Consider the following 14,252-nt stretch of genomic DNA (forward strand, 5'->3'; position numbering starts at 1 on the left):
CAGCATCTATTTTGTGGTGGAATATTAACACATGTCAGCATGATATTTATCTTAAAAAAAAAAAAAAACAGGAGGGCAAGAAAGAGCCATATATGGGGCGACCGTGGCTCAGGGGGTTGGGAAGCGTATCTGTAACCGGAAGGTCGCCGGTTCGATCCCCGGGCTCTCTGTCCTGGTCGTTGTGTCCTTGGGCAAGACACTTCACCTACCGCCTACTGGTGTTGGCCAGAGGGCCGATGGCCAGAGGGCCGATGGCGTGATATGGCAGCCTCGCTTCTGTCAGCCTGCCCCAGGGCAGCTGTGGCTACAACCGTAGCTTGCCTCCACCAGCTTGATAGCATTTAATGACTCATTTAATGTGAACAAATATCAACAAGCAATGTTCAGAGCGTAAACGGCCTACAGACTGCATTTAAAAACTAGCTTGAAAACTGAACTAAACATATTTTAAGTCTTAAAAAGTTTTCAGCTTCATTTTCATTCAAATAATCACATCATAATAACATTTCCAATTGTGACATCAGTGAATAGAGATTTATTCTTTAAATTTCAAGCTTTCAAAAAAATAACACTGTTGTTATTAACACTGTCTCACATGCTCCCTGAATGGGTACTGCACCCACATTTTTAAGGGGATGGAAAAGAGGAAACGTTTTTGTTTCTTCCCTCATGATCATAAATGTATCTAGACTTACAGCCGGGTTGGAAGGGCTGACGGCGAGTCATCTTTGCTGCGTATTATGTCGTTACACCTCTCCACCATTAAGTTGGATGGGATGGGGTCTCCTAAGCGATAGAGCACAGCCAAGCAGTGGGCCAACAGCCAGCGGGTAGGCCCGCTTGGAGAGTTAATTAGAATTTCCCACAGCTGGTCAACCAAACACCGCTGGTTGTGTCTGATATCGACCTAATGGGTAACAAACATTAATAGAATTACCACTCTCAGAGTTACACAATTAATTCCTTTTTATTTTCCATGATCATATGACCTCTTACCCTGTCAGTGACTGGGAGGAGCCTCTTTAGGTGGTTAAGCCATTCCAAGATGAACTCGGCCTTCTGGTGTTTGCCCACCTGATTACATGCCTCCTCGTCCAGGAGGAGGCTGTGAGCACGCTCCATCACACAACACCAGTAGTGCTCCTCTTTCACCTTCTGTCTTTTTCCTGTGCTCTCCCAACTGCTCAGTGTGGATGACCTGCCATCCTCCAAAATTCTTTTAGACATAGGATAAAAAACAAAAAACAAAGGCAGTTTAGTTTATCTAGCGTTAGTAGAAAGACAGCACTAAGGCACACAAGATTTGGCTCAGACTTTAATCCAATCAAGGACCCCAGCAGTGGATACTGGGAACAAATATTCTCATTCGGTGAATACTGTGGGTGATGTTAACAATGAGAGTAATATTTTCTAGCATATTTCTTTAAGTTTCCAAAAATTTATATATATAAAATTAGAGCTGGGCAATAGAACGATAACGATATGTATTGCAAAATAACTTTTTCTCGATAGAAAAGTTAAACTATTGCGATAAGCCTCATCTCTCTTGTCCTCTTTTAAAAAAAAAGAACAGCCAATCCAAATTAAGTAGCGCAGAGCCGAACCAATCACAGCCGCAGCATCACGTCACGTGACTTGTTACGTACAGCACAAGTGCCAAGCCGCACATGTGTATTTGTTTGGGAAGCAGCCAGCCGCCGTGCCGCCCGGGTAATGGAGGAAATGAGTGTGCCGACTAGAGAAAAATCAACTGAGAGCGTGACCGAAGGTTACCGAAGAGAAAATAGATGATGGTTCCAATGCCGGAGAAATTGTCGAACGGAAGAGCCACAGAAGTTCCGTAGTGTGAAGGTATTTCGGCTATTTCAAGTCTGACAAAAAACAGAGCAGCCACTGTAAGTTGTGCCGAAAGCAAGTGTGGAAATACAATAAACCGGTGCATGCTCAATCTCTGACTGGAAGCGCTAATTCGTCATTCGGCTTTTGTCAGACTAAAGTAACTGTTAAAACTGTTTGAAAAGCTCAGCTATACAACAAGGAGAGATCGAGAATTCCCTTTTAGTTCTCAGTTTATTTGATAAGTTAGTCAATTTTGTCTGTTCTTCTGTAAAACAAACTAAGATTTATTTTTAGAATTAATATTTTGTTTCTAAGTGGAATTGACAATTTAGTAGTCTGTTTCGTTTGTTCTATTTTGAAACGTAAACGCTTTAGCGGCTGCCTTTTGTGTAGTTTGCAATATTTGCCTTTATTTATCTGAAAAAGTCTCATGTTCCTTAAGTATATCTACCCTGTTGAACTTATTATGGGAAATAAATATTTAAATCAAAACAAGCTGCTGATTATTTCACATTTTACTTGTGAGCAACGGCACATTTAAATCTTACAAATATAATTATTTGGCTTATATCGTGATATATATCGTTATCGCCTGAAATGAAAAAACATCGTGATATGAAAAAAAATCTTATATCGCCCAGCTCTATATAAATTATATATATTATTATATATATTATTATATATATTATTTTGCTGTATTGCATTTAAGATTGTGGTTGGGTTTTTTTTTTTTTTTTTTTTTAATGGACGTACAGATCAACTTGACATTGAAACTAGAGGATTCCCAATAGCCAACAGCTGCCTTTGGGATCCTGATGGAGAACTGATGAACACTATGGTCTCCCTGTGCCCTAAACTGCAAAGCAAGCCAGGGCTGCGTGATATGATGAAATATGCCGGATGACGAAATTAAAACATCTATTGTTAAAGGACCAGTTAAAAAAAACAAGTCGAGGACCTTATTCCTAAATGAGTGGCTACCTATGTAGCTTGGACATGGTTTGGTTATAAAAAGTCTGACATGGACCAGAAAACTATACTACGTAAATTATGCAGGAAACCGGTACCCACCATGGACTCAAAACACGACAAACCTTTTCTACCACCTACAGAAGAATCACGTGAAACTGAATGGAGAGAGTTTACGGATGAGAAGCAAAAAGGAGTCATCGGGTGCTCAAAATAAAAAACCTTAGACTCAAATGATAGAATAGGCTTTTCCCCACAGCAAGCCATGTAATAAATACTCACAAAGAAAATGGCAGCCGTTACAACTTATATCTAAAAATATAATTATTTTCTTGCATTGGTCAAAACACTCAACTCCAGGTACAAAATACCCAGCTAAAAACACTTCATATACAGTGGGGCAAAAAAGTATTTAGTCAGCCACCGATTGTGCAAGTTCCCCCACTTAAAATGATGACAGAGGTCAGTAATTTGCACCAGAGGTACACTTCAACTGTGAGAGACAGAATGTGAAAAAAAAATCCATGAATTCACATGGTAGGATTTGTAAAGAATTTATTCGTAAATCAGGGTGGAAAATAAGTATTTGGTCAATAACAAAAATACAACTCAATACTTTGTAACATAACCTTTGTTGGCAATAACAGAGGTCAAACGTTTACTATAGGTCTTTACCAGGTTTGCACACACAGTAGCTGGTATTTTGGCCCATTCCTCCATGCAGATCTTCTCAAGAGCAGTGATGTTTTGGGGCTGTCGCCGAGCAACACGGACTTTCAACTCCCGCCACAGATTTTCTATGGAGTTGAGGTCTGTAGACTGGCTAGGCCACTCCAGGACTTTCAAATGCTTCTTACGGAGCCACTCCTTTGTTGCCTGGGCGGTGTGTTTTGGATCATTGTCATGTTGGAAGACCCAGCCTCGTTTCATCTTCAAAGTTCTCACTGATGGAAGGAGGTTTTGGCTCAAAATCTCACGATACTTGGCCCCATTCATTCTGTCCTTAACACGGATCAGTTGTCCTGTCCCCTTGGCAGAAAAACAGCCCCATAGCATGATGTTTCCACCCCCATGCTTCACAGTAGGTATGGTGTTCTTGGGATGCAACTCAGTATTCTTCTTCCTCCAAACACGACGAGTTGAGTTTATACCAAAAAGTTCTACTTTGGTTTCATCTGACCACATGACATTCTCCCAATCCTCTGCTGTATCATCCATGTGCTCTCTGGCAAACTTCAGACGGGCCTGGACATGCACTGGCTTCAGCAGCGGAACACGTCTGGCACTGCGGGATTTCATTCCCTGCCGTTGTAGTGTGTTACTGATGGTGACCTTTGTTACTTTGGTCCCAGCTCTCTGCAGGTCATTCACCAGGTCCCCCCGTGTGGTTCTGGGATCTTTGCTCACCGTTCTCATGATCATTTTGACCCCACGGGATGAGATCTTGCGTGGAGCCCCAGATCGAGGGAGATTATCAGTGGTCTTGTATGTCTTCCATTTTCTGATGATTGCTCCCACAGTTGATTTTTTCACACCAAGCTGCTTGCCTATTGTAGATTCACTCTTCCCAGTCTGGTGCAGGTCTACAATTCTTTTCCTGGTGTCCTTCGAAAGCTCTTTGGTCTTGGCCATGGCGGAGTTTGGAGTCTGACTGGTTGAGGCTGTGGACAGGTGTCTTTTATACAGATGATGAGGTCAAACAGGTGCCATTCATACAGGTAACGAGTGGGGGACAGAAAAGCTTCTTACAGAAGACGTTACAGGTCTGTGAGAGCCAGGGATTTTCCTTGTTTGAGGTGACCAAATACTTATTTTCCACCCTGATTTACGAATAAATTCTTTACAAATCCTACCATGTGAATTCATGGATTTTTTTTTCACATTCTGTCTCTCACAGTTGAAGTGTACCTCTGGTGCAAATTACTGACCTCTGTCATCATTTTAAGTGGGGGAACTTGCACAATCGGTGGCTGACTAAATACTTTTTTGCCCCACTGTAAGTCAAGTTGCCCGAGATTCACAGAATTTACAGAAAATGCACCATTTTGTGATATATAGGGCTGTGCAATATGACCACAATCTCATATCCTGATCGCAATATATTTCCAGAAATAGTGCATTTTCTGTAAATTCTGTGAATCCTTCACACTCGACTTGTGTGAAGTGTTTTCAGCTGGGTGTTGCTTGACAGAGGCATGAAGCTATACATTTTTAGATATACAAGTTGTAATGACCGCCATTTTCTTTGTATTTTTTACATGGTGTGCTGCAGGGAAAGGCCTGTTCCAACATTTAAGGTTTATTTTGAGCACCTGAAGGCTCTTTTTTGCTTCTCAACTGTAAACTCTCTCCATGCTCTTTCACATGATTCTTGCATAGGCGGTAGAAGAGGTTTACCGTGTTTGAGTCTGTGGTGGGGACAGTTTGCGGCATAATTTGCATAGTACAGTTTTCTGAGAAATAAGAATAACGTATTCGTCATTCGGCTTTTGTCAGACTAAAGTAACTGTTAAAACTGTTTGAAAAGCTCAGCTATACAACAAGGAGAGATTGAGAATTCCCTTTTAGTTCTCAGTTTATTTGATAAGTTAGTCAATTTTGTCTGTTCTTCTGTAAAACAAACTAAGATTTATTTTTAGAATTAATATTTTGTTTCTAAGTGGAATTGACAATTTAGTAGTCTGTTTCGTTTGTTCTATTTTGAAACGTAAACGCTTTAGAGGCTGCCTTTTGTGTAGTTTGCAATATTTGCCTTTATTTATCTGAAAAAGTCTCATGTTCCTTAAGTATATCTACCCTGTTGAACTTATTATGGGAAATAAATATTTAAATCAAAACAAGCTGCTGATTATTTCACATTTTACTTGTGAGCAATGGCACATTTAAATCTTACAAATATAGTTATTTGGCTTATATCATGATATATATCGTTATCGCCTGAAATGAAAAAACATCGTGATATGAAAAAAATCTTATATCGCCCAGCTCTATATAAATTATATATATTATTATATATATTATTATATATATTATTTTGCTGTATTGCATTTAAGATTGTGGTTGGGTTTTGTTTTTTTTTTTTTTAAATGGACGTACAGATCAACTTGACATTGAAACTAGAGGATTCCCAATAGCCAACAGCTGCCTTTGGGATCCTGATGGAGAACTGATGAACACTATGGTCTCCCTGTGCCCTAAACTGCAAAGCAAGCCAGGGCTGCGTGATATGATGAAATATGCCGGATGACGAAATTAAAACATCTATTGTTAAAGGACCAGTTAAAAAAAACAAGTCGAGGACCTTATTCCTAAATGAGTGGCTACCTATGTAGCTTGGACATGGTTTGGTTATAAAAAGTCTGACATGGACCAGAAAACTATACTACGTAAATTATGCAGGAAACCGGTACCCACCATGGACTCAAAACACGACAAACCTTTTCTACCACCTACAGAAGAATCACGTGAAACTGAATGGAGAGAGTTTACGGATGAGAAGCAAAAAGGAGTCATCGGGTGCTCAAAATAAAAAACCTTAGACTCAAATGATAGAATAGGCTTTTCCCCGCAGCAAGCCATGTAATAAATACTCACAAAGAAAATGGCAGCCGTTACAACTTATATCTAAAAATATAATTATTTTCTTGCATTGGTCAAAACACTCAACTCCAGGTACAAAATACCCAGCTGAAAACACTTCATATAAGTCAAGTTGCCCGAGATTCACAGAATTTACAGAAAATGCACCATTTTGTGATATATAGGGCTGTGCAATATGACCACAATCTCATATCCTGATCGCAATATATTTCCAGAAATAGTGCATTTTCTGTAAATTCTGTGAATCCTTCACACTCGACTTGTGTGAAGTGTTTTCAGCTGGGTGTCGCTTGACAGAGGCATGAAGCTATACATTTTTAGATATACAAGTTGTAATGACCGCCATTTTCTTTGTATTTTTTACATGGTGTGCTGCAGGGAAAGGCCTGTTCCAACATTTAAGGTTTATTTTGAGCACCTGAAGGCTCTTTTTTGCTTCTCAACTGTAAACTCTCTCCATGCTCTTTCACATGATTCTTGCATAGGTGGTAGAAGAGGTTTACCGTGTTTGAGTCTGTGGTGGGGACAGTTTGCGGCATAATTTGCATAGTACAGTTTTCTGAGAAATAAGAATAACGTATATCATTTCAGTTTATTTTGAAAAGTCTCAACAGGATCTTGAGGTTAATTGTGAAAGGCTTGTGTGGAAAATAAACAAGCGGATGGCGGAGCCACATGACGGTTTTGCCATCATTGTTGTTAATGAAAGTAACCAGTAACTTGCTTTCGACTAATTAGATCTGGTGTTATAACCTGGTAAAAAGCAAACCACCTTATAAACACTGAAAATCCAGGATTAAATTGAAAGTTTCATAGTACAGGCAACATCCCTCTGTCAGGCAGAGTAAATTCTGATCTGTGCTAAGATCGCTCCAAGTTATCCTTACAGAAATCTAAAGCATAACATCAGAAACTAAAACTTTGACAGAGGGCAGTGCTGAGCTCTGATAACTATTGAATGATTGCACTTGTTAGAAACAGTGACTCCACTGTGATTCCAAAGTATAACATGCAATGTTCATAATGCATGATGCGAGATGACGCACAGTTACGCATTGTTGATGAATGTGACTAATGGTTTCAAATGCCTTTGTTTAATGAGTTTTTGACCTTAAGTAGTTCTCAAATTTAACATGATATCTCATGTCAGCATGGTGGCACGGTGGTTAGCACTGTTGCCGCACAGCAAGAAGGTCCTGAGTTCAATTCCAACATCAGGCCGGGGTCTTTCTGTGTGGAGTTTGCATGTTCTCCCCGTGTTTGCGGCTCCAGCTTCCTCCCACCGTCCAAAGACATGCAGCTTGTGGGGATAGGTTAATTGAGTAATCCAAATTGTCACTAGGTATGAATGTGAGTGCGAATGGTTGTCTGTCCCTGTGTGTTGGCCCTGCGACAGACTGGTGACCTGTCCAGGGTGTATCCCGCCTCTCGCCCTATGACTGTCATGGGCTGGGTCGTGTGACCCAGTGTTTGAGTTTTATGTATTTTTGTATCCATTTTTGATCTAGTTCATTTCTTAGTTGTTTCTGTCATCTCTCATTGATTTGTGCATCTACCTGTCATGTTTCATGTTATGTTAAGGTCATGTCATGTCATAATTTATCTTCATGTCTCTGGGTTTCCTGTTTTATTTTGAAAGCGTCTGGTGTTCTTTACTCACTGCATTTAGGTTTACTCTCCCCTGTGCTATAATTATGTTTCATTCTATTCAGCTGTGTCCTCATGTGTCTCCACTTCCCCTGATCACCTCATGTGTGTATTTAGTCCTCAGTCTTGCTGTGTTCAGTGTCGCGTCGTCTGTGTTCTCACCTCCATGTTTTCACGGTCAGTCTTTGCAGTGATCATCATAGTCTCTGAGTCTTCTTAGTTTGTCACAGTATTAGTTTTCCTAGTTTAGTTATAGTCTAGTTTAGTTACGCTATCCCTGCTTTGTTTGTACACTTTGTCTTCAGCCATAATAAAGGCTCGCTTTCTGTTAAGTTCACTCCCGTCTACTCACTTGTGTACGCACCTGGGTCCATCACACACACCACCGCACAGCCTGTCTCCGCAGACCGTGACAATGACAGCTGGGATAGGCTCCAGCGCCCCCCCCCCCCACGAGCCTGAAAAGGATCAGCGGAAGCGAATGGATGGATCTCATTGTTTCTTAGTTTTAGACTGCCTTTAAAAAAATAAAACCGTTAGTCATGGTTAGCCTAATTTTTTTCCTTGTTTAGTCGGCTAAGAACATAGTTGCCAAGAAAATCCCTAAGACGAACTAAGGCTGTTCAATATAACAATATATATTGGATGACGATATAAAAATCTATCGTTTCATTTTACGCTACCGTTTGTTTCGTGGTGTGCCAAAATGGATGATCTGATAGCGTCGTGTTGGTGTTGTTCCCAGATCATCATGAAAATGTTGTTCCAGGTTCAACATTGCAAGTGACCAATCTCATTGTTGTGACGTTATTCTTTTGCGAGCCAAGCCATTCGTGCATTATGAAATTCCAATGTTGCAAGGACAATATCAGTTCTGCTTACCGTTTATTAAAGGGTTACGGTTAGGGTTAGGGTCAGGATCCGTTGATCGGAGGACAGAGGCGGTTTCTTGCAGCTTAAGTACAGTTTTTTGTTTTCCGGCGGTTTTTCCCGAAGTCGCAAAAGTATGACATCACAACATTCTGATTGGTCACTTGCAATGTTGATCCTGGAACAAAATGTCTTAGTATGATGATCTGGGAACAACACCAACACGACGATATCAGATCGTGCGTCGCAAAATAAACTGTTTACGGCAATATTTTTTCACCGTTTTGATGGTCACTGTAGTGGCTATATTAATTTCTTAAAGCTCTCTCTTTCTCTTATATTTAATATAACCACACTAAGGACGGACAAGCGCCTGTTTTTATGCGTTGTGATTAGCAACAACTACGGTAACACCATTGCGTGTCCGCTTGTTTATGTTCTACATAAACCTTGCACAATAAAGCTCAACATCCCGTTGAGACTTTTCAAAATAAACTGAATCACGTGAAAGAGCAGATTATTTACGGATGAGAAGTAAAAAAAAAAAAAAAAAAAAAAAAAAAACGCCAGGTGCTAAAAAAAATAAACCTTAGACTCAAATGTTAGAACAGGCTTTTCCCCGCAGCACGCCGTGTAATAAATACTCACAAAGAAAACGGTGGCTGTTACAACTTATGTCTAAAAATGTATCATTTCATGCATCGGTTAAAACACTCGACTCCAGGTACACGACGCCCAGCTGGAAACACTTCCCTCAACTCGAGCTGCCCGAGAGTCACAGAATTTAAAGAAAATGTTACATTTTTGTGATATGTAAAGCGCTATACACTCTCAGAAATAGAGGTACGAGAGAAGAACATTTTTGTACCTATAGGTACATTTTTTTTTAAAATGTTCCCTTAAAAGTACAATACTGGTCTTTAAAAGTCCAGAAATGCCCCTTTAAAGATTCAATTTGAAATAAAGTACAAATCTGTACCATTTTGACCTGTACTGCAGTGACAGTGGCAGAATGTGGTAATGGGTCAGCATGGGAAAATCTGGATGGGCCTGGTTAATTGTAAAATTCATATGAGATGTGAGTGTGCTCATAAAAGCTACATGTTATAATCAAATCTGTTGGTCCTCTCCTCTGTACGTAAATTATCCTATGATGCAAAGAATATCTGTAACCTACCTTTGTGTAAGTTATGTTAAATTATATTAAAAAAAAAACAAAAAAAACACACAATGACATGCAGGCACAACTAAATGATGTTAAAAAAACTGGTCCATTTCTATTTTATTAAGTTCCAGTTATAATTTTTAATGTTTTAAATTTTGGTTGTAGCCTTCAAAAACGTGAAATCATTTTACTGTTATGTTTGGCCATTTATTTTTTCGCTTTTACTACATCCTAGAATTGTTCATTAATTGTGAGGTTTTTATGGAATTTGCAACATCAAGTTAAACCGAGGTTCTTTGGAAGTTAAAATGTCAAGCAGATTTTTGTGTTACGGTGACTACATTTTGTAAGTTACAAATATAGTTCGCCAAGACAGCATAACGGTTTCTAAACAACTGCGCATTAATACCACAATGTTGTTTTTTCATGTGTCAAGTTCGCAACGCGCATTAATCCCAAAGGCTGAAAAGCCAGCAGCGATGAGTGTTCCGCCTCCGCGCTGACTAGCGTTGACGCAGAAAATGACTCTCAGGGGGTTATCAACGAAGGAGCTCCTTAAAAAGTTGATGGAAGAAGGCATTGATGTGTCAGACGACGAGGCGCAAAGGTTTAGAGGTAAGTCGGGTGTGATTTGTGTTTTTATAAAAATTACAACGTGTAATTTTACAGTAGAGTTAGCAAAAGTCCGAAGAGCTAGATTTAACATGGGTGAAAGCTAGCAGTTAGCTAAGTTTTAAACAAAGAAAGGTACAAATGTGGACTATTTAGACTGTTGGTGGAATGTTCAACGTCTGTCTGCCCGCCGTATTCGAGTGTTTTATCAATAAATAGTGACTAACCGTGTACAACAATGTAAAAAAAAATCAATAATTTCTCAAAACATGCTAGTATGTAAATATAGCTATTAACAAAATCTTTTCTAAGCAAAATTTATCGCATCTAACTTGTTTCCCGCTCAAAGGGATTTTAAACAATGGAAGGTACACATTTGTACCATTCCACCTACTTAGTGGGATTTTCGAATATGAGAGCTGTAAGCTCTGCGCAATTCCTATTCAACATTTTTGCATTTTTTTCAAAGCATTTGGTGTGCAAATTACCGCATTTCGAGTAACATTAACTTATCAGATTTTACTTATGATAATACTGAAATCTGCTTTGACAAAGGATTCGTGCTTTGTGGGGGAAGATGCAGCCTCCGTTGATGCTCATATCAAGGTGCTAAATGATCAGCACAAGAAGCTACATCCTGACACAGCACTGGTGAAAGACCGCATGAAAAAAACCTTTGCATGGAGACGTCGAGAGGTAGCTGAAGGAATGTGTACTGTGGACCTATTAAAGAGATATCCATTCCTGGGGACATCTGCAGGGGTAAGAATTGTTAAGATGATTGGGGAAACAGCTAATGATTTTTTTGTCTCTAAATCTGATTATTATTTTCTGTACTAACTGATTAATCAATCTGTTCATTATCTTTAGAATTTTTGTTCAAGGGTTAAAGCACTTCACATGTATCTCCAGTCTGTGTCTTTAAAATCAAGTATATTTTGAATGTTGATACTTGTTGGGTATTGTGTGGGAAACTGTTACTTCCTTGCACTTATGAATGTCATTTCCATGCTTACCAAGTGGCAGTTGACAATGACTGGATCCTGTTCAATCCAGGAAATGAATTAGACTTTCAAGCTCTAGACACCTATTTAGTTGATGATAGGCCGTTTGTGTCCTTGAGGTATTCTATGTGATGTGATTGCAAGCACATTTTCCACTTTGTCTATATATATGACATATATATATTCTGCCTTGATGAAGTAGAGCAAAACATTTGTGTGGACAGTTTTTTAAATACATGCCATCTCTGTGATCCGTCAAAACATTGTGTTCAGGTGTTTAATGTCTTTATGTGATTGTTTACTTTTTTTAAATGAATGTATTTTTCTTGACATGTCCTATGGCAATATATGAATGTAATCAACAATGTATTCCTGTGGTTGTTTAAATGCTTTGATGTGATTCTATTATCGAAAATAGATGGTTAAATAACCAAATATTTTGGACTATTGGGGGTACATTTTTGTCTCTTTAGGTACGAAATAGGATGTCGCTGGGGGGGTACCCTCATAGGTACCCTATTGTACCCTTTTCAAGGGAACATTTCTGTACTATAATTTGAAGGTACATTTATGTCTTAGGAAAGTACATGATTGTACTTCACATGGTACAACTTCATAAGGTACAAAAATGTACCAAGCCTAAAGGGTACAGAAATGTCCCTCAAAAAGGAACACCCCCAGCGACAAGCATTGGAACCCTTTTTGGTACACTTTGGTACCCCTATTTCTGAGAGTGTACAAATACAGACCATTTACCATTTATATCGTTATGGGGACGATAGAATATGAGATTTTGGTCATATCGCACAGCCCTAAGCCGAACTACGGTTTTCACTGACAGTTCACTGAAGGATTTTTCTATTTTTAAATACACTTACAGATGGTCACGCTGCTATAAACCCACTGTTCCCAAGTCTGGATCTTCAGAAAAAAAAATAATTCAGAGCAACATGGATACCTCCTCTCTGAGTGCCTCTATATAGATCTGGCTCCAGTCCACACACCCTCAAATATCAAAAGTTCTCATAAAAGAATCTCATACTGTGAGCCTGTAGTGCATATGTGGAATATATTTTATCAATACCTATTTTTTTCTGCATCTTGTTACATCTTATTTCAAGCCTCTCTCCACTGCTAAAGCACCTCTGAGCTCTATTCAGCCTTTGTCTCTAACAGAGTAGATTAGACTGGAAAAGGAGGAGAAAGATGCAGAAGAAGAGAGAGCAGCTCATAAATTATTGAACAGCACAACTTGGTCTTCTTCGTTAACACACACAGTGTTCACTGAAGTGCATGAAGACTCTAAAAATAACTACTGTCCCACAGAAAAGAGCAGACCATGTCCCCGCTGAGCAGCTCCAGTCTGAATCAAAGTGAAAACATAGACAGGACCTACTATTCGGAATTCTAACACCAGAATTTGTCAGGACATCATGGGGACAAAACTGAGCTGCCGGACATTCAGAAATAAATTGGGTGTCAGCAGCTTCATGCTCATTGTTTTATTCACAAAAACTAAGACGTTTTGGTTTCCAATACACCAGAACACATTGATAGTCTATCTTACATGACATACACCCCACATCTTAGTAGTAAAGGACACAAGCAGCACTGACTGCACCTGCAACCACACCCCACAGAGACATCACACTTCTCCAAGAGTGCCAGGCAAGAAATAAAACCATGAATTTCAGCTGCTGTTCTGCTGCTCTTTAACCTTGGTGCCTGAACTTCATTTCCAATCCTAAATATATCAAAACTGCCAGGGTAATTAAAAGAGAAACCTGTAATGAGTAAGGTGTTAAAATAATAAATAAGGAATTACAAATCTCTTTTGAGGGAGTGGTGCTGCCATCACCGTCTACTTCAGGAAAGGTTTAAAGGAACCTTTTGTTGAAGAGGTTTAAAAGGTATTCTGGTTAGAATTCTAATGTGCAGCTGTAGCAACACATTAGTCTGGTTTGGCAAAACTCCCCAACTTGTTCTATTGTATTCTACTCTGCGATCTTTCTGTTTACATGGACCATGAATTCGAAATGAAGATAGACTGACTGATTAAACCCAACAGCTTCAGTGAGGATTCTCAGAGGGATTACGAAGTATCTGACACTTTTAATCACCTGAAAGTCACATACTCTCTCCTCTATTTCCAAAGACAACATTCCACTGAAGTCACCCACATGTACCAAAGTAAGCTAACAATATGAGCCGAAAAAATTTTTTCTCTCCACTTAAACATCTATTAAACAGTGTCGTCATTTAGCTTTAACAGCTACATTAAGCAGAGGCTAACAGGTAACAGGCTGCTAGCCTGGGGTGGCTAGCGAATGGGCAAAAGTTTGCACAAAAACTGGAGGAAAAAATGAAGGTGATCATTTACCTGGTCGTTCCGGCTACAACACGTTAGTCCTTATAAGAAAATGACAGTCCACAAAAGCAAAAGGGAAAAATTTACTTCAGTTGTGTTCAAAAGCTCTGCATTCTCACCGCTGCTCCGTCTGCCGCAAACCTGAGTCGGCGACAACTCAAAGGGAACTGACGGAACG

General features: G+C 39.4%; 1 protein-coding gene across 3 annotated transcripts in view; it reads right to left on the reverse strand.

Moving 5' to 3' along the window:
* Positions 1 to 14,249, reverse strand: part of heatr5a (HEAT repeat containing 5a) — a 45,441-nt gene extending 31,192 nt beyond the window's left edge. For 2 of the 3 annotated variants that reach the window (XM_085144174.1, XM_085144172.1), the window contains exons 1-3: positions 14,087 to 14,249; positions 997 to 1,216; positions 696 to 907 (exon numbers count right to left, since the gene is read on the reverse strand). In XM_085144174.1, the coding sequence (XP_085000300.1) occupies positions 696 to 907; positions 997 to 1,122 (338 nt within the window). In that variant the 5' untranslated portion in view covers positions 1,123 to 1,216; positions 14,087 to 14,249. Of the gene's footprint in view, positions 1 to 695; positions 908 to 996; positions 1,217 to 8,407; positions 8,514 to 14,086 lie in introns of all 3 variants that reach the window. The other variant, XM_085144173.1, reaches the window with a different exon arrangement.
* Between the last annotated feature and the right edge of the window lie 3 nt (positions 14,250 to 14,252).

The sequence above is a fragment of the Neolamprologus multifasciatus genome, chromosome 19 (assembly GCF_963576455.1).
Source record: "Neolamprologus multifasciatus chromosome 19, fNeoMul1.2, whole genome shotgun sequence".
NCBI classification, from domain to species: domain Eukaryota; kingdom Metazoa; phylum Chordata; class Actinopteri; order Cichliformes; family Cichlidae; genus Neolamprologus; species Neolamprologus multifasciatus.